Source organism: Abramis brama (assembly GCF_963993115.1).
Source record: "Abramis brama genome assembly, chromosome: 13".
NCBI classification, from domain to species: Eukaryota; Metazoa; Chordata; class Actinopteri; order Cypriniformes; family Leuciscidae; genus Abramis; species Abramis brama.
The window spans coordinates 17,515,348-17,538,560 of NC_139975.1; the positions used below are offsets into that span (position 1 = coordinate 17,515,348).

General features: G+C 37.9%; 1 protein-coding gene across 8 annotated transcripts in view; it reads left to right on the forward strand.

Moving 5' to 3' along the window:
* ablim3 (actin binding LIM protein family, member 3) overlaps positions 1-23,213 on the forward strand; it is a 66,592-nt gene that overhangs the window by 23,472 nt on the left and 19,907 nt on the right. For all 8 annotated transcript variants that reach the window (XM_084133983.1, XM_084133985.1, XM_084133984.1 and 5 more), the window contains exons 3-9: positions 5,784-5,967; positions 13,742-13,857; positions 15,503-15,629; positions 16,357-16,450; positions 19,595-19,682; positions 22,625-22,683; positions 22,787-22,858. In XM_084133983.1, the coding sequence (XP_083990109.1) occupies positions 5,784-5,967; positions 13,742-13,857; positions 15,503-15,629; positions 16,357-16,450; positions 19,595-19,682; positions 22,625-22,683; positions 22,787-22,858 (740 nt within the window). The remainder of the gene's footprint in view (positions 1-5,783; positions 5,968-13,741; positions 13,858-15,502; positions 15,630-16,356; positions 16,451-19,594; positions 19,683-22,624; positions 22,684-22,786; positions 22,859-23,213) is intronic.

The following is a 23,213-nucleotide window of genomic DNA, read 5'->3' on the forward strand; positions in this document are numbered from 1 at the left end:
TACAAAACAACCCACTGTGTATCCCTAAAGTTTCTTATCTGTACGGTTTTGCCACTGCTTTAGTTTGCGGAAATTTTAATTCTGTCTGTCTCTGGAAGTTATTTGAGTTGAAAAGGCCTTTTCCTTTTTTCATTGTCCATTAGGCTTCAAATGTCATGTGCTCCAGAGTTTTCTCTTTTATTGCAGGGTTTCAATCCAGTTGGGCCATTTGAAGCAGCATGCCATTGTTTTGTGGTTGTCTGAAATGCGGCTGCCTGGCACAGTGTCTATCTTACACACGCATACACACAGACATTCACAGCAGGGCTATAATTTCCCTGCACATGTGGTTACACTGCCAAAGACTCCAGATTTCTGTCAAAGTCCCAGTTCTGTTGAAGCTGCTGGACCACAGTGAAGATTTCGCAGCAGTCCTAGTGCCCACTGGCAATATAACTGTTCTGATCAGACTTTTGGCCCTTTTTATTCTTTTATTCTGCCTCTATTCAGTTTCTTTTTTAGGGTTCATGTCATCTTTGTACATCTCACCAGTAAAATATTATTTTTATGACCTAAACTATACAGCTAATCACAATAAATGACAATCTATATACAGTGAGGAAAATAAGTATTTGAACACCCTGCTATTTTGCAAGTTCTCCCACTTGGAAATCATGGAGGGGTCTGAAATTGTCATCGTAGGTGCATGTCCACTGTGAGAGACATAATCTAGAGAAATCACAATATATGATTTTTTAACTATTTATTTTTATGATACAGCTGCAAATAAGTATTTGAACACCTGTCTATCAGCTAGAATTCTGACCCTCAAAGACCTGTTAGTCTGCCTTTAAAATGTCCACCTCCACTCCATTTATTATCCTAAATTAGATGCACCTGTTTGAGGTCGTTAGCTGCATAAAGACACCTGTCCACCCCATACAATCAGTAAGAATCCAACTACTAACATGGCCAAGACCAAAGAGCTGTCCAAAGACACTAGAGACAAAATTGTACACCTCCTCAAGGCTGGAAAGGGCTATGGGGAAATTGCCAAGCAGCTTGGTGAAAAAAGGTCCACTGTTGGAGCAATCATTAGAAAATGGAAGAAGCTAAACATGACTGTCAGTCTCCCTCGGACTGGGGCTCCATGCAAGATCTCACCTCGTGGGGTCTCAATGATCCTAAGAAAGGTGAGAAATCAGCCCAGAGCTGGTCAATGACCTGAAAAGAGCTGGGACCACCGTTTCCAAGGTTACTGTTGGTAATACACTAAGACGTCATGGTTTGAAATCATGCATGGCACGGAAGGTTCCCCTGCTTAAACCAGCACATGTCAAGGCCCGTCTTAAGTTTGCCAATGACCATTTGGATGATCCAGAGGAGTCATGGGAGAAAGTCATGTGGTCAGATGAGACCAAAATATAACTTTTTGGTCATAATTCCACTAAACGTGTTTGGAGGAAGAAGAATGATGAGTACCATCCCAAGAACACCATCCCTACTGTGAAGCATGGGGGTGGTAGCATCATGCTTTGGGGGTGTTTTTCTGCACATGGGACAGGGCGACTGCACTGTATTAAGGAGAGGATGACCGGGGCCATGTATTGCGAAATTTTGGGGAACAACCTCCTTCCCTCAGTTAGAGCATTGAAGATGGGTTGAGGCTGGGTCTTCCAACATGACAATGACCCGAAGCACACAGCCAGGATAACCAAGGAGTGGCTCTGTAAGAAGCATATCAAGGTTCTGGCGTGGCCTAGCCAGTCTCCAGACCTAAACCCAATAGAGAATCTTAATCTACTGTACCAAATATTAACATTGATTTTCTCAGGTGTTCAAATACTTATTTGCAGCTGTATCATACAAATAAATAGTTAAAAAATCATACATTGTGATTTCTGGATTTTTTTTTTTTTTAGATTATGTCTCTCACAGTGGACATGCACCTACGATGACAATTTCAGACCCCTCCATGATTTCTAAGTGGGAGGACTTGCAAAATAGCAGGGTGTTCAAATACTTATTTTCCTCACTGTATATATTATTGTAAGAGTTTAAAATATATATTATAAATATAGTGTGATGACATGGCCATTTGGAAAATTGATGGCCAAATCAAAAGTGCATGAAATTCACAATGTTGTATAATTTTACATTCCCAGCTAAATCATTGCAAATATATATTTTGTATATCTAAAATTGCCCAACTCTTGCAGCTATTCAGTGTTACAGCAGCAGTTCAATGACATAGTGATAGCATCAGGACAGATGAGCGAGTTGAGAAAGTCTTTTCACTCCTGCATGGGTTCTTTCAATCAGAAGCCAACCAATGAGAATCATAGAGGCCTTATCATAATCAGCGAGGATCAGATTTCATCTCACAATTTACCGTTATTTCTCTAAATGACCTGCTTGAGTTTCTCAGCAGAAGGTCATTCAATCCTTGTGCCTTAGAATACAGGACTAAGAAGACATACAAATGACTTACGAGGATATTTGACTTTGAATGAATGATTTACAGTACGGTGACACATTTTGCAAAAGGCAATCATTGCCTATTCCATGAGCCAATCACAGCTGTCATTGCAAGGATGATGGATGCTGAGGGCTGGGAGACTGTGTGCATGTGTGTGTGTGCATGTGTGTGTGCACACACAAACACACACACACAAGTTTTTTATTTAACTGTTATTTTTATTTTTTTGTTAACTGTTTTCATGTTAGTTTGCATGTATGTATGGATTCAAGCTGATAATATATGGTTCCTCAGGAAAATGTACCTCAAACTATAATCCATTTCCCATTATCACATAATTATTGGTAAAACCCCAATGGGATAACACTGAGAGGCATAACATTCCTACATTGAGGTTTTATATCTTCAGTTTGGGTTTGTAGGTTGAATTATTTGTATGTGCTGGAATAATGATAGTGTTATAGCTACAACACTTCTCTTTTTTGCTGCGTAAATTGTGTTTTTACTGTCCCTTACACCTTAACCCACCCTTAAACCTACCCATACCACCACACCTGACCCTAACCTTACCAGTGTCACACCTCAATAGCAGCAAGTGTTTTACAATACAACATCCACACAATAAGTACATTGTACTTATTTTTCGATGTAAGTACATAGTACTTAATATAAAGTGGGACCGTCATGATACCCCTGTTTTTCAGTCCATGCTACCACACATAAGGCAATACAGTACTCATAATTTTCACACTGCTCCTCTTACAGTTTTTTTCAATTGCTTAAGCACAATTTTGAAAACAGGGCCCAGTTTTTTTTAAACCCCTTCACACAATTAGCACAACACTATACACCAAAGTAGCACAACACCTCAGATCATTTGCAAAATGGAACACTTTTCAATGTCAAAACTATACAATGTCTTATAAAAACCTTATTTTGTTGTGATAACATAAACACAACCATCATATGGTCTGATTCTGTTTGAATCAGTTAAACACTCCTGTGCTCAACTTAAAACACTTAGCATTTACACAAAGAAAGTGTAAAAATAAATTCACCAACACCAGATCACTGAAAATATCAGTCAATAGTCAGTCAATACTGAACATTTCAACAAAACATTCATAACAAAACCATTGTACTGTAAGCTTACAGTAATACTGTAACATAAATTACATATCCATTTCAGTACCGACCCCTCAGAGCCTCGTCAACATCACATGCTATATTTTCATTTGCAAGGCAACGTGGGAAGAATCTTTTGGAGGGACGAATCCACCCTTGTATGGATGCTGCTTCAATGTCCCAGACGACAATGTATTGCATCCCTTTGGTTTGCTGCCGTGATAATATTGTGTAATCTGTCTAAAAATGTAAGAATGAGGTCAGTGTTGTAAGGACCCAAGTTGGCATTGCGGTGGAGGACCCCATTCTGTGTAATGGCAGCACAAAGGTTAATGTTACCCCCACGTTGCCTTTGTACATTGACAATAGCCCTGTGGCCAATGATGTTTCTTCCCCTTCTTCTCACTCTTGTCAGGTTAAAGCTAGCCTCATCAATGTATATAAACTCATGCGGGACTTCCTCCGCATCCATTTGCAAAACTCTCTGAAATACAGCAAAAGATCACATTGTGTAGATCAATATACTGTAGGTCTGCTATACAGTAAAATTACATGTACAGTAAAAAGGTTATGTGTGCAGTACACAATACTACAGTCAGTGAACAAAACGTACCACCACATATTCACGCCGCAGGACTTTCACCCTGTCTGAATTTCTTTCAAATGGCACTTTATACAGTTGTTTCATCAGAACTTGATGTTTTTTAAGGATATGGGCTATTGTTGACAGAGAGACCTGTTGGACATTATTGAAAATTGGGTGATCATTGACAATATGGGCTTGAATTTCTCTAAGTCTGATTGCATTATTGGCCAAAACGAGGTTTATGATCTCTCTCTCTCTTGCTCCTGTGTGAACATGGGGCCCCTCCCTCCTTGGTGTTCTCGACGTTCAATCCTATGTTGGCCAAACAAAATACATGCAGCTTACTGTAAAATAATACAGGAATAGATACCAAAACTGTTGATACATGCAGTAAGCTATGGATTTTCTGTTGACAGAAGATAAGTCTCTCACCTGTGCTTTTGACGAAATGTCCGAACTATTGATGCCACCGTGTAACTGCTTAGGTTAGGCTGTACTCTCAGTCCAGCCTCCCTCAGTGTTGATCCGTGGTTTATTACATGGTCCTTAATTGTAGCACGAATTTCGTTACACAGATTTGGTTATCTTCTTCTTTGTGCATGTCCTACCCCTCCTCCAGGTCTTCCTCTCCCTCTTCCTCTTCCTCTACCTCTAACTCTACCTCTACCTTGGCCTCTTCCTCCACCTGGTACTCACCGGATTCCCCCTCTCATCCGCACTCTCCCTCTTCCTCTGACACCGTTCATTTTTGTTGAAGACAGGTGAACTTACCTGTTGCCTTTTTATAGTGCTTAAACCTGATTGGTGTGTCTACAATTAAGCACCAGTGTGTGTGCACACCTGGTGGCTGTGTTTAACCAATTGGTTCATGGGTGTGTTCATTTGAAAGCCTTTGCTTTGAAATTGCAAGGAAATTACATCATGATAAATGTCTGTGTCAAATGCATACAAGTGAGTTTAGTGTTTTGCAAATCACTGTGTGTAATGTTTTGCAAAAAGTGTGAAGCTGACAATGTGGTTACAGTTGTGCAAAGCTAGGCTGGTGTTTTGCTCCTTGAGTGTAAGGTTTTGCTAATAAGTTTTAATTTTAGTGTGTAAGCAATTGAAAAAATTGAATGCAGCACTTCCTGTAAATGAGCACGTCAAAGCAGCCAAGCCATCTTTGGTGAGAGCCAGATCTTGCAATCAGTTCTTTCTCTCTCTATCTTTCTCTCTCTCTGTGTACTTTGTGCTACAGTGTAGAGTAAAGACGGTGTAGTGACTGTGACAGCAGGGTTTTTTTGCATCTAATTGACTTATTTTTTTTCATTAAAATTTTATAATCAGCAATCAATCAACAATATGATTGAAAACGTCAGCAAGAGTTACTTGAGCTGCATGAACTCCACAACTTGAAACTAGGTTCAAAAATCAATCTAGTTGTTTTTTGTCTGTGTTAAATCAAGGCACATAAATATGGTATATCAAGTGTTGAGTCGTGGTGCTTAAATTGGCAGCACAAGTTCAATCCTGGCTTGCAACATCCTTAATCCCATTCCATCTTTATCTCTACTAAAATACCATGGCAATGATCTCATGTTGATTTCTATTCCTGTCTCTCTCTCTTTCTGCCAGTGTGTGGCTGTGATTTGGCACATTCCGGATTCTTCCAGAAGAGTGGCGAGTACATCTGCACAGCAGACTACCAGCGCCTGTACGGCACAAAGTGTGACAGCTGTGGGGACTTTATATCAGGGGAGGTGGTCTCTGCACTGGGCCGCACATATCATCCACAGTGTTTCGTCTGCAGTGTGTGCAGGTGAGCCCTCTACTACATAGACTACTAACATGTCATTATGGAAATGAATCCATCGGACAGATTAAACTTGAGGGAGCTCTGGTGGGATGCTGGTAAATGATGCTCATTTACTAATGTGCTGATGACTGAAACTCATTAATTCATCCACTGACAGCTCCCCCTCTCATCTATAAACTAAGCAATTATATCACATTTAGTTCCGGTCTTCTAATTTCATCAGCCAAGCAACGTTCCAAGACTGCTGGTATTTGTATAATTTTCTTTGAAAGAAATTCAAAGTCTGTGACAAGAAAAAGAGTTTAGACTTAAGGAATGTCTTCGGTTTAACTGAATTTAAAGGGTTTGATGGACCACATGTAAAAAGTGGGAAGGCAAAGGTGAACTCTTGACTTCTTATGCCACATTCTCTCGCTTTCAGTCCAGTAAAAGTAAAACTTTTAATTAACCTTCCAAATAGTGAGAAAATTTGCATTGTGATTTTGCCCATCATATTTTTTGTCCGCATTTCTGATGATCATTTATCTTTAGCAGATGATTTGTATGTCTTTAATTTGATTGACTCATGTCAGATATTACAAAAGCAGGGTCAGACTAGTTCTTGCAATTTAATGCATGCATTATGTTTCAACATACTTCAATGTAGCCTACTCGTCAAATACATTTTTTTACTTGAATTTGCCACTTGGCGAGTGTTTATTTTGGACCCTGTGTGTAGGCATCTTCACTTCTCTTGACTAAATTGCTCTAGAGAGTATAATACCACGAGTGGAGAAGGAGCGATCAATGCAGAACTGAGCAGAATATTGTAACATGAGTCCATGCGGAAGAAAGTTGAGGTTTGGGGCTCAAAATATGCAATAGTGCCCAGAAAGTAAGCAGAGAAGGGAGAAAAAGTGTAAATGGAGAAGCTGCTGCGGTGAATATTTGCCTCACAGAATGAAAGGAGCAGATGAAGTTAAAGGCAGCGGCGGAAAAGCACTATCTTTTGTCCTTCATGTATGGCCTGTTCTCAGACTGACAAGCAAGAAAATAAGAGGTACTGTAAGACATCCCTGCGGGGACCCATTATCTGTCTGCCCAACACTGACACACTGTTATTTGAATCCCATTGCTTTTTTGTAGTAAAAATGGGTTTGAGACAACATGATATTTTCTGTATTTACAATACTGCTTTAGTATTCACATTGGGTGACTACTTTCTCCTCTCTCTCTTATATGCTTTTTCCTCTCCTTTTTTATTCTTTCTTGAGCTTTTTTGAACACTTTGCTGGGCTGTAGTGAATTTGCTGGAGAGTTGTAAGTTTAGCTGCTAATGTGTCTCTGTTATGTCCTATTTGTAATTACAGTGTGTTTGGTTTGTTCTGATATTCAGGAAATTAGTTCCACTAAGTATCTTGCCTCTCCTCCTTTAGTTCATTAGCACACCAAAAGAGAGCACACCGCTTGATGAATTTATGTGGGTAGGAAAAGGCATTTTCACGGAGGACTGGGATTGCTTTGTTGGACTGCGTTGCCAATTGGGCTACTAAATGGCCCAATGGGATGCTCTTGGCAGGAGTAACCTAAACATTTATCGGCCTGACCAAGAAGTAAACAGTCAACGGGAGAGCTAGATTATGTTACATTTAATATTTAGACCATCTGTGTGGAGACCAAGCTCTAGATTTAGTGGGCTACCATCCCAGTAGTGCTGTCAGTGATAATTCATAAGTCATGTTACAACCCTCAGCAATATATTGAATAGTTTGATGCCAATACAACTCATATTTCTGTGTGGCATTATGGGCCTTTAATTTATAATTTGAGGAACTGTTGCAGTTTACAAAGATGGAAGGATGCTTGATTGTTTTACATTTATTTAACTGCAAAAAAAATATTTTCAGAACACCATACATTTACTTTGCAAAATTGTATAAAAAAAATGGCAAAATGACAATTCATATTGTCGAAAAAGAGGTCTTATTATCTTAATCAATTTGGTTTCTTAATGAATTTTTTGTGTGCAAATTTCAAGAATTTTGTAAGAATTTAAGAAATTTCTTAAACTGGAGTGCACAGGCTAATTGTTCTGTCCTGAAAGAGTCGCAATATTGTGTCCGTGGACAGAATAAAAGCAGCAAAGCACGAAAACTGTAAATTTTTAAAGAGCAGGAAAAGCTGACAATGCTGTGTGTGTGTCTGGAGGGAGTGTGATGTGGCGGTAATGCCAAGGTCGCGTAAAGACTGCACGGAAAGACACGCACAAAGCCTCATGAGGAAGCCCACACAGTTTTCACATACAAATATAGAATGAAGTAGGTTGTGTGAAAGAGGAGATACAGAGACAGAGAGAATGAAGGAAATTAAAAAGTAAGTGTAAATCCCGAGACCCTGCTCTTATTGGCATTAGCTAGGGTGACGCGCTATTACGGGTATTGACGATAACCGTGATATTCAAAACATGAAATATCGATACCTTGTTAAAGGGTGTGACAATATATCGTGATAACCGTTATATTTTAAATAAATAGTACACATATGCTAATATGACAAGTAAATAACCAATACCACCAACCTGTTCACCCACCTCCTCGTCCATCATCCTGCGGATTTCGCCACTACTCTTACAGAGAGTAAGTCGCAAATATTTTGCTAGTCCTGTTACGGGAAATGTTACATTAACCTGTTGACTGCTGACGCCTTTCTGTGTTTTGTTATATTTACATCCCTTGAGGATTTTAGTGTGCCCATTCGGATAAAAACGTATGGATGTTTATTTCAAATATCTTTAGAGAGGAATATTTTTGTTGTATTATTATCCAAAATAGGACGATGTGAGCATTATGGAGCGTTAAACTCATATGTAATTTGTTTCATTCATACTCGACACCGGAGGGCGCCCTCGCGCAGAAAGTCTACAAGTGAGACCCATAGAATTATTAAACTTTTGATGTTCCAGGAAATCCAGAGAACTAACCAGGGGGGCAGCGTTTCATATTATTTTGAAGCTTCCCCGGGCGCCGCCATTGGCTAGCAGACCATCACCTGCTGTTAGCATCCCATTGACTCCCATTCATTTTGGCGTCACTTTGACAGCGAATAACTTTACATCTGAGGCGTTTAAAGACACCATTTGTCCATTATTTATTTCTAAAGAAACACGAAAATGTATAAAAGGCTCCATTACCTTGTATCTTACGTTATGGCCCTGTAGAAGCAGTTTTTGTAAAAATAGGCTAACGATTGCGTCATACCCACGCGACTCTCTGTCGCACAGTAGAGAGATTACCGTATGGACAGGAGGAGAAGCTCGCGCACAATCGGGGGGGGCGTGGAGGCAAAATGGCAAAGTAATGGCAAAGTTTCTTCTGCTCCTATCTCATGGACACCTCCTACTCACACTCTCCGTCTCTGCAAGATTCAGAAGGGAATGATTGAGATTTCTCTTGACACAGCTACTAGAAGACAGACGGGTTGCTCACGTCACATCCACGTCGTCAAGCTCAGTTTGAGTCTGCGCAGTACGCTCGACCATCAGGAAGTTAGTGCTTCTAATTGACTTCACTTGTCTGTTGAATCCAATGGGGTCTCTGTGTCCAGTTTATTTCTATGGAACTAACACACTATTGTAACAGTATGGGTTATCTGTGTTTTTCAAGCCATCTTGGTTAAATTTATGTTTAAAATGCAATGCTAATCAACATTCCCTTTATCACTGTATAGAATGCTATAACATAATATCATTTCTGCCTCATTCTGTGATAAGGAGCCACATCAGTTATTTCAATCATTTGACTGATGCTATAACGCGATTTTGGAGTAAAACATGCTGTTATATAAATTGTACTTTGACGCTGTGCTAAACTAAAAACAGTTAGCATTTTAGTCTCCACTAAATTAATTCACATAGTCTTAAAAATGTTCCATAAATCTCAGAATTTAGATGTTTAAATGTTTTCTTTTAAATGAGTCTACAATGTTTGAAATCTAAAGGGTTTATGAATTATGTATTTTATGTATTTTGGGTTCCAAATGAGGATGCAGCTTAACAGGTTAAGGTATTAGTTGTGTTGTTAAAATTTAGTTATAATACTGTTGAACTTGACATTTTTACACTCTCCTGGTTATTTCTTAGGCATTGTCAAAGAAGCCAGAAAAAGCCAGAGTATGCAATGGTGTGATTCACCACGCTAAAAAAAAAGAAAGCAAAACATAAAATAAACGAAGTAAAGATTAATTTGACTGATAACACTGTTTTTTTTTTCAAGGTTTCTTTAGATATCGTAATATATCGTTACCGTGAATTATTTTGGCCACGATAACCGTGATGTGAAAAATCTGATATTGTGACGGCCCTAGCTCCAGCTATCCTGAAACACTGGAGAAACTAAAGGAATTATTCCACCCATGTGTCTGACACAGGCTTTGTAAGTGCTTCTGTTGTCTGCCCACTTCCCTGTCATCTTTCACTCTCGATTTCAAAGACATCTTTGTGTGTGGTCTCAATACTGGAGGAGTTTGTCATGCCATACTTCACATAGCCCAGTGAACAGTGTGTTGGTTTGTGTGTTTATGTACAAATGTGACACTGCACCATGCAATATTAAGGTACACAAATGCTAAATTTCCAGCTGAAACCAAAAAGTGCTTAATATTATATCATCTTGACATTTGCATTAATCTTAATTTAATAATTAATAATAAATAAAAACTCTATGTGTTCTTAGTAAATTTAAAACTGATTAATATACCGTAGACAGTGGCAGTGCGACAGAAATAATACAGGATGTGTTTTTAAAGGAGCTGTTCTGTAATCTTATAAAGTGGCAGAGCCGGTGTTCCTCTAAGGTCATGGTTTAATGTAAATGGATTGTTTCATAATTGCTGCATTAGTAGAGGAATAGTCTACTGTAATAGGATTTGTCTCGTAGTGTAGAAGCTTCCAGTCATGCTGATTACTGAGCAGATAAAGTAGTGCTGTGGACACAATGGATTATGCGAGCTGTCATGAGACATGCGGTCATGTGCTCTAAAGAGACACATGAGTTTATCAACATAAAGCATAATCTATTCTCCATAAACAGGATCTAAGCTTATGTATACAGTGGAACATTGTTCTTGGTTTACAGAGGCCTTTGGTAAAAGATTAGGAAGAATGGTGAGGAATAGCCCAAAGACCATCTTAAACTCCAATGAATTTCCAGATGGTCCAGGTTGGATTATACTGGACTCTCTGGTGGATCAGCAAAGCAGTGTTGCTCACCAGCAAAACTAAAATGAGTAGAGATCCCACCTTGTCCTTCCTTATATACCCCATTACTCATAATTTTTAAGTCATTACAGTTTGTGATAAGAGTCACTTTGACCCTTTATTTCAATGATGCTTGTTTCTTGAGTGTGTCTGAAGGGAAGACAGCATGCTTAGTGAGAGCTGGGTCGTCATTACAGGCCTGCTCTGGTCTGTGCTTGATGCTTTGTGGGTAATAAGGCCTTCTTCAACTCTGTTTGGGGTTTATAATTAAAATGTAATTTATTCCTGTGATGGCAAAGGTGAATTTTCAGCATCATAACTCCAGTCTTCAATGTCACATGATCCTTATAAATCATTCTAATATGCTAGTTTGGTGCTCAAGGAACATTTCTTATTATTATAAATGTTGAAAACAGTTATGTTTCTTAATATTTTTTGTGGAACCGGGATACATTTTTCTTAAGTGGATTTCTTCGATAAATTGAAAGTTCAAAACAACAGCATTTATTTGAAATAGATTTTTGTACATTGTAGATGTCTTTGTCTTTACTGTCACTTTTGAAAAATTAAAGGTGAACTAAGTAACTTTTTTACCTTAACCAAACAGCTTCGGAGTCATTGGAATAGTTATATGACTTTTTTCGGGTTGAATGGTGGTCGTCTCGCACCCCCCGAGCGCCTGTGAGTGGAAAAACCACACTTGCAACTTTGGGCTGTCGGGCCGCAAATTTTTTTTTTTGCAGGCTGGTAGCGGAAGACTCATTAATATTCATTAGGGAAGTCATCCCTGATGGTCTTAACCCCAGTGACGGGTAGGTTTAGGGGCGGAGTTGGGGTAGGTCATCACATAGACCCCAATGACGGGTAGGTTTAGGGGCGGGGTTAGGGGTAGGTCATCAGACCAATCAGGGATGACTTCCCTAATGAATATTAAGGAGTCTTCCGCTACCACCCTGCAAAAAAAAATTCGCTGTCGGGCCGCCGGCCTCAGCGTCAGGAAGTATCGCGTGATATCAGGTCTTGCGATGTAACGAATTGCTTTACGGCACTGCACACATACACTATCTAAACATTTATATGCTAGCCTTCTGTGTATCATACATAGCTCAGTGGACATGGCTCCGTGCGTTTGCCGGCTTCTTTGAAAACAAATGCACATGACCAGCGGGAGAAGATGGGAGGGGGGAGAGTTTTGACGACAGTGTTGTCAAATATCTATTCCGAAGCTGTAGGGGGAGCTCTATAGAGAAACCCGCGAGCAAAAAGCGAGAAAACAGCGAAGAAATTAGTGATGGGCATTCCGGCTCTTTTTCGTGAGCCGGCTCGTTTGACTCGGCTCACTGAAAAGAGCCGGCTCTTTTTGACTCACAAACGGCTCTTTAAAAAATATATGTTTTAACTCGCTGAAAGTCCACCACACAACTGTGCAACGTGAATATTCACATTTTTAATTGTCCATCACAACCCAAAAACTAGCCTGCTTGCCTTGCACATCTAATTAATGAGTTATGACTGACTATTTTTCTTACCTTCTTTTTTTACTTTTTGATGTGGATATTATTGAGCTTGTAGAAGTTTAGCTCTTGCGTTCTTCTGAACATCTTGTGCTGCAATTGCCCGATGTCATTTCTGAGTCATATCAGACCATAATCTGTCTCTCTTTTAAATGCATGTTCCACAGTAGGCTACGATTGGCTGTTTTAAAATATAATTAATATCGAAACAAAATAACAAAATAGCCCAGGCGGTCTCATCTAAGAGACATTTAGGCCTCCTCAATAGTACTGACAGCTGGGCATAGCTTGCAGGTTTGCTTAGTGGCAAACTTTTTTCATTTGATTGGTTCAACCGCCACCCGCCCGAATTTAATTAAAATATTATTTTTCGTCACGTCATCCGCCTGATCCGCGGTTTATCCGCATCTCTAGTGTGTGTGTGTGAGTTTGCTCGGCCCTCCCTCATGCAGTTTAATTGGTTAACATCGCGTGTATGATTGACAGGAACAGAATGTGAGGCTGATCAGACAGTCGAAACAAATGTGTGTGCGCCTTTAGGCCTATATAATTATGTTTTTGTTGGTTTTTGAATTAGTCAATTATTTTAAATGCAATTAAAATCATTCATTATTTCATTATTAGCCTACACAATGATTTAATTTCTATAGGCTATATTTTTAAAAATAGAGTCGGCTCTTAAGATATGCGAGCCGGCTCCCGTCGTTCACCTACAAGAGCCGGCTCTTAGATCCGGCTCATTCGCGAACGACCCATCACTAGAAGAAATCGGCAAAGCTGCATAGTTCTGCTTTAAATGTGCATGGAAACCTAAATCATGCAATTGCTGTTGAAATATTAGCAATTTGGTGGAGTGTGTGTAGATCAAGTTTTGCCTACTTTGTGTGAACCTGACAATACTTTTCTTTGGGTTCTGGGTTTATTTGAGAATTATTTTATTTTTTATCTGGATCAATTTTAGGCTATGGTTTACCTATGTGTGTGTGCTATGTTTAATAACATGTTATCTGTCTGTCTTTCCCCTCTCTAGGAAACCTTTTCCAATCGGGGACAGAGTGACGTTCAGGGGTAAAGAATGTGTCTGTCAGCAATGTTCCCTCAAGCTGGTTAATTCCAATGAGCCAATCAAAATCCATGGGCCCAGTCGTAAGTCTCTCTCCTCAATTTAAATATGAAAAATGTGGTCCACATGTGTGTGTGTGTGTGTGGCCTGGCAATCCCCACATTAAGGGATACACAATGTCCCCACAAAGATGGCAATACCCCAAATCCTTATCCTTGTGGGGAAATTTATTGGTCCCCATGAGTGATGTTTTTCTGAAAATGTAAAAATGCAGAAAGTTTTCAGTGATGGGTAGGTTAAAAAGTATGGTTAGAGTAAGTGGATAGAATATACAGTTTTTACAGTATATAAAAAAACATTGTCTATGGAAAGTCCCCATAAAACATGAAAACACAACGTGTGTGTGTGTGTGTGTGTGTATTCATTCGTTATTTTCAATTTCTTGAGTGTTTGAGGGGAGAGGACAGGCCCCTGTTCAACAGATTAGAGAGTGTGTAGTGTCTGGGTAAACAGAGGCAGAACACTGTGATGTTTTGTAAAGGCCAGAGGTGAAGAGTGCCTGAGCCTTGTGTCTATGTTTGCTCTTTGGTTTGGAACAAATGTAGAGAGTCTGAACATGCCTGGGACATTTCTGCTATGCAGTCTTTCCCATTTTATGAATTGGATCAAATTGTTAATGTTTTTTTTTTTTTTAAGATGGGAATCGTATTACTTTTCTTTTATCACAATCAAGTCAACATAATAGTGTAGTAATAACATAATCATTTTAATTACTTTGGTTTTAATGAATGGTCCCACTTTTGCCATGTCACCTGATGTAACGAAAACATCAGAAACTGATTTAATATGTATTCCAGGTGTTCCTTCATTTTTTCTTTCTTAAATAAAAATGTTAAAAACAATTAAATAAGAACTACTTTGACCAACTGGCAATTAGCCAAAAGGTAATCAGTCCTACTTTTCAGATTCAAATTAGACCAATCTAGATTTTTATTTAACCGACTTAAATACAAAAAGTTATGACCAGTCTTGAAGAAAAAAAATTACGATGACTATTTTTTAAGACTAGTATAAGCAGTTTATGCAACCTGCTAATGACACAGGTTATTGTGATTGTGCTAATAATCTGGTCAAGCTCTGCCTGATTAAACTTCTGAAAGTCTGGCAAACCCTTTTATAAAAAATACTTCTTAAAATGACAACATTTGTTTTTCAAGTTGCTTCATAAAAGGTCCTGCAGTGCATAACAAGAATGATCTGTTATCTGTTCCACTTCAACTCTTGAATCACAGCTTCTACAGGGAAAAAGAGGAAAGAAATGGTTGGAATAGAAGTGTGAAAGCGTTCTGTAATATCCGTCTCTGTCTAAAGATTGATCTGATTGATCAGGCAGGTAAACTGAAGAAATCTGAGCTGTGGGTTAGGATGAAAACACTCTAAACATAGCTGAACATCTTCCAAATAAAAATGATGCACTAACCTTTTAGTGCTCAAACCCCTGTTACAGTCATACATCATGCTGCCCTACACAGCTCAATAAAGTATGTGTGTGTATATGATAAAAAAAAACCTAAACCTAACCTTCATAACAATTGTTGATTGTTGAACAAATGTATCTCATGTGCTTTATAAACTTGTCAAGTCCAACAGGACACAGGAAAGACGATTGAGCCTAAAGTCCATTATATAACCTCTCTTCCCCTCCTCATGAGTCATGACTCTTTTTAGACTGTGCAGGTTGTAAGGAGGAGATCAAACAGGGTCAATCTCTGCTGGCGTTAGAGAAACAGTGGCACGTCAGCTGCTTCAGGTGTCAGACCTGTGGCCTGGTCCTGACCGGGGAGTACATCAGCAAGTGAGTGACCACTGCTTCTGTTGACCTGTTGGCTTTCTTTCAACCACACATCACACATATTGTGTTGCACAAAGCAGCCTGTTTCTCATGTTTAAAACCACATTAACTCTGCTCATTTAATAAATATTTAATCACTAATATTTACATGTTCAGTTCCAATAATAGGCCTTCAAAATAATAGGCCTGTGTATCATTTTTATATGTGGATAAATGTAGAATTCTTAGTTTAGGCAATTTGTGTGAACACTTTCTCTCACTGTATAAATACTACAGTTTAAAAGTCACGTGAGACTGTAGACTGGAGTAATGGCTGCTGGAAATTCAGCTTTGCCATCACAGAAATAAATTACATTTTAAAATATATTGAAATTTAAAACAGTTATTTTCAATTGTAACATTATTTCTCAATATTACTGTTTTTGCTGTATTTTTGATCAAATAAATGCAGCCTTGGTGAGCATAAGAGACTTCTTTCAAAAATCTTACCAACCCCAAACTTTTTAAAAGTAATGTGGATGTATATACATACTTGATTTACTGATAAGCAGCTGCTCCTGTTAGGGACTTCTGTTAGGGAATTTTGAGGTGCTTAAGAAAGATTTATAGCATTAATAAAAAAGTCTAAAAGTTCATAGTTTTCTGGTTTTGTAAAACCTACACACCTGTGTTTTAGTTTTGGTAACATAATATAATGTGTTCATTCATGTGAGTCTTATTTTGCATGCAGAGATGGCATTCCTTACTGTGAGTCAGACTACCATGCCCAGTTTGGGATAAAGTGTGAAACATGCAACAGATACATCAGTGGACGTGTGCTGGAGGTGAGTCAAAATTATTAGAAATGTCATGAAAGTTTCATTCATGTCCACACACACTTGTAATACCTTTGTGGAAACCCTGTAGAAAACACTGGACCTGAGCAATTGACTCATTATGCACAAATATAATAGTTCTTTGTGATGAACGACTCGTCTTTGATTGTTTTTGACTCAGAACTCTGCTGAATAGAAAGCGATTGCGTTTGTTATGCCTGAACTGAACATGAAATGATCCATCAAGTGGGCCAGGCAAGAAGCCTCCATTATAAAAAGATCAAGGGCTAAATATGAGGAGATGGATAAAGAAGCCCAGACAGACAGGGAATAAAACCACTATTTGAAGCACTCTTCCCTTAGACATACATAGTTTTTCTCTCAAAACACTTTCAACGTTTATGGTTAACAGATGGCAAAGAATACACCTTGGAGAGACGAGTAGAGGAGAAGGCTTTGAGAGAATAAAAAAGCAAGGCAAACATCACTCTTATTGTTTCTGATATTTATAGCTTCCTCCTAAAAGTTATGCGCCTTCTGCCATATAGTAGTTTATCGTTTGAGTTATGGACTTGATGCTATGATCAAACCTACAGTTTCTCCCGGCAGATGATAACATGGCGTAGTCCAACACCCTAGCAACCACTCACAACACCTTAGCAACCTCATAGACTCTTTAGCAACATGGTTGAAACCAAATTCTGCTAATTCTAAACAAGTTTTTTTTTTTATGGACAAGCACTGCTTACTAGATAGATAGAGAGAGAGATAGATAGATAGATAGATAGATAGATAGATAGATAGATAGATAGATAGATAGATAGATAGATAGATAGATAGATAGATAGATAGATAGACAGACAGACAGATGGACAGATAGACAAATTGACAGATAGATAGATGTTACCGCTACTGTTTCATTGGGTAGTTACTGTGAGAATCAATGATGGAGCCAGTTTACCTCCCCGGTGGCTCGTCCTTCAGAGGAATGGCCTAATATTCTGGCCTTTGATGCTTCATAAGCAAGAATGATCCTTTTGGCAGGTACCCCTGGCACCCTTTCTTTTGTTGATTTGCTATTTTCTGTGACACTTCTGAACAGGGTCGTAGAGTCATGGAGTTGGAGAGGGAGACAGAGAGCGTGAGAGAGAGACTATGAGTAATGTGACTGTCACAGGGGAAGAGAAACGTGATGAGTTAGTTTACATACAAATAAGAAAGGAGATAATTTGCCAGCCGAGAGTTCCAAAGCTGATGAAGCTTAATGCTAATACACACACATTGAAAAGAATTTGTGTGAGTTTGTGTACTCACACAAACTAACTCATTCCTGTCGCTCCGTTTTCTCTGATCCCAGTCAGAGTGGCTGGTGTGAAGTGCTCCGTGTTCCAGCAAGAGCTCAAGTCAGGTTATTTATAGCTAGTGGGACACTGGCTGATTTATCTTTATCTGCCTGTTTGATTTGCACTCATTCCCCCTGGGAGACACCTAGTGATACCACATGCCTCTGAGCACTTAGAAACTGACAGCTTGCTGATTCCTGGAGCAATGGCAGCATACACTATGTCTCTAACTCATAAACTGGCCTTCTCTTGCCACCTGCTCTGTGCCTCCTCTCCAATACACCCCTTTTTTCTCTGGACTTCCCAATGAGACAGCATATTTGCAATATTTGTCTATAAATAGCAACTGTCATACTAGCTACTAGCAACTGTCATACTAGCCTAAAGACTACCTGCATTTTAGATGCATTATGTGTTTTGGTTCTTCTAATGTAAATAGTTCCAAATGAAGCCACAGAATAATTACTGTGTCTCTGAGCAACACACAGTAGTTCCTGAAAGAATCAGTGTTTCTGAACAAATCATTTGAGTTGACTAATTTGACTCATTCATAAAGACAGTCATTTCTTTTTTTTCTTTTTTTTTTGAAAAAACAACAAAACAAAAAAAAAGACTAATTTCTGAATGAATCTGAATAAATTAACAAATCGATTGAGAGAATTAATTAAATGACTTGCTCATAAAGAGATTCACATGTTTTGTTCCTGAAAGAATCAGCGTTTTGAATTAATCTTTTAATCGACTTATTCATTTACTCATTCAAAAAGACAGTCACATATTTCATTACTAAATTAATTAGGTTTGCATGAATTGCAATTGATTAAATTATGAAATGAACGTTTTGTTCCTGAATGAATCAGTGTGAACCCAAATGAACAAATTGTTTTATCTGATTGCTTTAGCTGAACAAACTGTGAAGCTGATTCAGTGACTCATTCATAAAGAGACTCACATGTTTCATTTCTGAATCATTTCCAATTAATCAGTTTTGAACAAATCGGTGACTCGTTCATAAAGACAGTTACATGTGTTGTTCCTGACTGAATCATTGTTTTGAACAAATCTGATTAAATTAATCACTCATAAAGACTTTCACTTGTCGCCACCTACTGCCGTAACAATGTAAATACAAACTTTACATACATTCTTTGAACTGTTATATCAGCACTGTTAGAACGCTGATCGACCAATCAGATTCAGGGACTGGAACTTATTCTTATATAATTATAATCATAATACATAAATATTTCTTTTAGATTTGATGTACAGTCGAAACTAACTTTGTTACATTATTTTCCTGTTATCACTGTAAAGCTGCTTTGAAACAATCTGTATTGTAAAAAAGCTCTATATAAACAAAGGTGACTTGACTTGACTTTATCATCTTGATCTCATTTTGTCCCCTTTTCTCAACTAACTCTAAAGAAAAAAAAAAGTGTTCATTATCTGCAGTTCCTTGTTTTAAATGTCCCAGAGGAACAGTTCTCTCAATTACTGACTTTCGGCACTGAAGGATCTCTGTAAGCTTTAAAAGTGTGTATGGTGAGCAAGAGAGTCATTAAACGTCTGTGGAGCTTAAATGAGTCTTGAACAGTATTAAAACAGCAATAAAGGAGGAGTGCTCTGTTGCTTAATATGGTATAGTAATAGTAAATGCATTTAAAAATCACTGTTGAGACAAGCATGCGTTTACAGTGTTTATTGTGCTCACGATAATGGGTTCCATAGGTGGAGCTTGTATGTGCTTGTACACGTGTTGTTTTAAAGTCCTCTATCCTCTGACACTGCGTCCCTTTCTTTCTCTGTCCAGGCTGGTGGGAAGCACTACCACCCCACTTGTGCTCGCTGTGCCCGGTGTCAGATGATGTTTACAGAAGGAGAGGAGATGTATCTCACAGGTGAGGAGAGGTTACAAAGGCCAACAGCTGGCACTTTCCATTAATAGGTTGCAAAACGGGGCTTGAAACTCTTCCAAATAAGGACTTTTTTTTTATTTAACAAATGGTCAGTGAAAGTTGCTTAACTTTCAGAAAATGCTGATTGTCAACCACAGGTGGTCAAACTAAATATTGTATAACATTTTCTATGAACTTTGCAGTTCATATGAAAATGCAGTTGCCAAAATGGTGAAACAAAATGTACTTGATCTTTAAATAAACATTTACAATAATTTAATATTTACAATAATTTAATATTAAATAAAGACGAAATCAACATTTAAAAGATAAACCTTATGAAATGAGATAACATCAACATGGAATGTGATTGTGTGTAGAACTGCAATTTAAAAAAGTGTCCAAATAATGGCACTTCTTAGGAGAGTGTCTCTGTCTGCAATTAGTATTAAATTTTGGGGGAAATTGGGCATGTACCTTCCATAAAATGTATGCAATGACATAAGGACTCTCAAATGTCTCTTGTGCTTGTGGGATTTGAATTGATGAGAAAGATCTTCCAGACAACTCAACACAGAAAGCGAAAAGCTGGCATTCATTGACATACAGTAAAGTAAGAGAATACAGCTATGACATTAATGTGAGTTTAGGAGAATCGTTTTGACTTTTTACTGCAGACCTTGGCAATTGTTATGACTGACATTGTGAGAAACACTACAGGAAACGTATATGAGGTTAAAAGGTTTTTAAAAAGTACGATACTTGAACAAAATTCTTAAATTGTACTTCAATTAATTGTGTTTTTGTTTAGGAAAACCAATTGAGATGTTCATAATTTCTCATTTGATATCTGTCTTTCCTGTGGGTTAGTCCTAGTTCATCCCTGTGACAGAACAGATGAGAACTTTTCTAATGAAAGAGCTCTTTTAGAATATTACTGCATATTTAGCTGCATTTCCAGAACATCATGAACTGTATGCAAGATTCATGTGGGAGATAAGGCTGTATTGGGAAGACCTTAATAAAGAAACTGATGTTATTCCTAAAGAGTCACAGAGTCTCATCTTGATCTATCTTAATGCCCCATTCAGTAGATTTCCCTGTAGATTTCGCTCATATGACTTCTAGTGCCAGTGGCTGGTGGACATTAGAATGCGCCGCAGGTCTTTCTACACAGTTTGTCTGTTCTGTTTCACATTAAGCGCTGAAATGTGTAAGAGTGTTATAGGCTAGCGAACACACCTCGAGGTAAATGTATTTAAAAGTCAGCAGATCCGAGCATCAGCGCATTACTATATCATGCAAAAAGAGAGAGACATGTAGTGAATGAAAACTGGAGAGAATGAGCTAGACAGAGACAGAGCATCGGATTAAAAAACCCATCAATCTGAAATTGAAATGCCACATTTGAATGAATGCACTCTGGCCTTCTCCTGTGATTACATTAAATGTATTTGCCTTAGCTTGAGTTATCTGCTTCCAAATCTCAGACTCACCTGTGAGGTCAGGAGTGATGTGATTGGCTGGCAGGCCTTAGGCAGTCCAAACTATAGAAAACTCAGATTAAAAATCTCATTGTGCATATACATTACAAACATTTTCTTCAGGGAGGACATGGTGTCAGTGCCTACTCAAAAAAAAAGAAAAAGAAAAAAAAATCTAAATAATATATATATGTATGTATGTGTATATATATATATATATATATATATATACATACACACATGTATATATATATATATATATATATATATATACATACAGCGGGGGAAATAAGTATTGAACACGTCATCATTTTTCTCAGTAAATATATTTCCAAGGGTGCTATTGACAACTCTTCTGATTATTCTTTTCACTCCTCTATCAGAAATCTTGCGAGGAGCACTGGTCGAGGCAAATTTATGGTGAAATTATTGTCTTTCCACTTCCGTATTATGGCCCCAAAAGTGCTCACTGGACCATTCAGAAGCTTAGAATGGCGCCTATAACCAATGCCATCATTATGTTTTGCAACAATTAGGTTGCGAAGGTCTTGACAGCTCTTCGCTTTTACCCATCATGAGATGTGTCTTGTGTGACACCTTGGCAATGAGACCTTTTTGTAGGCCATCATTTGGGACTGAACCAGCTGTTATTAATTTTCACTGACGGGGGGCTGGATTACTTTTTAATTACTGTAAGTTTTCAGCAGTTGTCTTGGCTTTCAATGCCTTTTTGCGCCTCCCTTTCTTCATGTGTTCAATACTTTTTCCCTGTGTCATTTCACATTATTACACATAACTTAATTTCTGAACTTATTTTTGTTTGTTTCTTTGTATGTATGGCTTACTTGGGTTGTTACCAACATCTGGTGAAAATTTCATGTCAATAGCACCTTTGGAAATATATTTACTGAGAAAAATGATGACGTGTTCAATACTTATTTTCCCCCGCTATATATATATATATATATATATATATATATATATATATATATATATATAATATCAAAATATATTTTAAATGTTGGCTGCATTTATTTGGTCAAAAATACAAAGCTGAATTTCAGCATTTTATTATTTTCAATGTTGAAAAGAGTTGCTTTTTTTGTGGAAACAGTGGTACCTTTTTTCAGGGTTATTTGATTAATAAAAAGTTTAAATGAGCAGAATTTATTTTAAGTAGAAATCTTTTGCTACAATGTAAAGTCTTTACTGTCACTTTTGATTCATTTACTGCATCCTTCCTGAATAAATGTATTAATTTATTTTAAAAAATCTTACTGACCCCAAACTTTTGAACTGTAGTGTACATGCAACTGAAATCCACATGGTTAAATCTTCTAAAATCTTCTTTTTATTTCTTAAATAGTCATCTTAAGGTGTCTTGAATGAGCATATGGCTGGATTAGAATTTTTCTGTACTCTAGCTAGCATTCTCTTCTTATTTGTTTGGCTCTGTCTCAGGTTCAGAAGTGTGGCATCCTGTGTGTAAACAGTCATCTCGAGCAGAGAGGAAACTGAGAGTGAGTTTTCCCCCTTATTTTTCACAAATACAGACTGAATTTTAAAATACCTTCAGATCTTACTCTAAAGCTCTGCTGATTTCTTCTTTTTTTTATTTTACAGCTCAGGCGCACATCAGAAACCTCCATCTCTCCTCCAGGCTCCAGCATTAGTTCACCCAGCAGAGTCATCTGTGTAAGTATCCAATCACTGTCCAGCTCATCTAAATGTCAACTAAATGATGGTGGTAGAGTGGTAGATAAATAATACAAAAAAGGAATATTTGGTTTTAAAATTGTGATAAGTTAGTGATTATTTTGGCATAATGTGTACATAATTAGCGTACAAGTTAAAGGTACAGTTCAGTTCACCCAAAAATGTAATTCTGTCATCATTCACTCACCCTCATGTCGATCTAAATCAGTATGAGTGCATTTTCTTCTGTGGAAATTTTGCAAAATGTAGTTGGTCATTTAATGAGGTTTCTTTCAAGCTTCAAATGGAATGCAAAAACACAGTCATTAAAACCGTGACCTATATTCCAAATCTT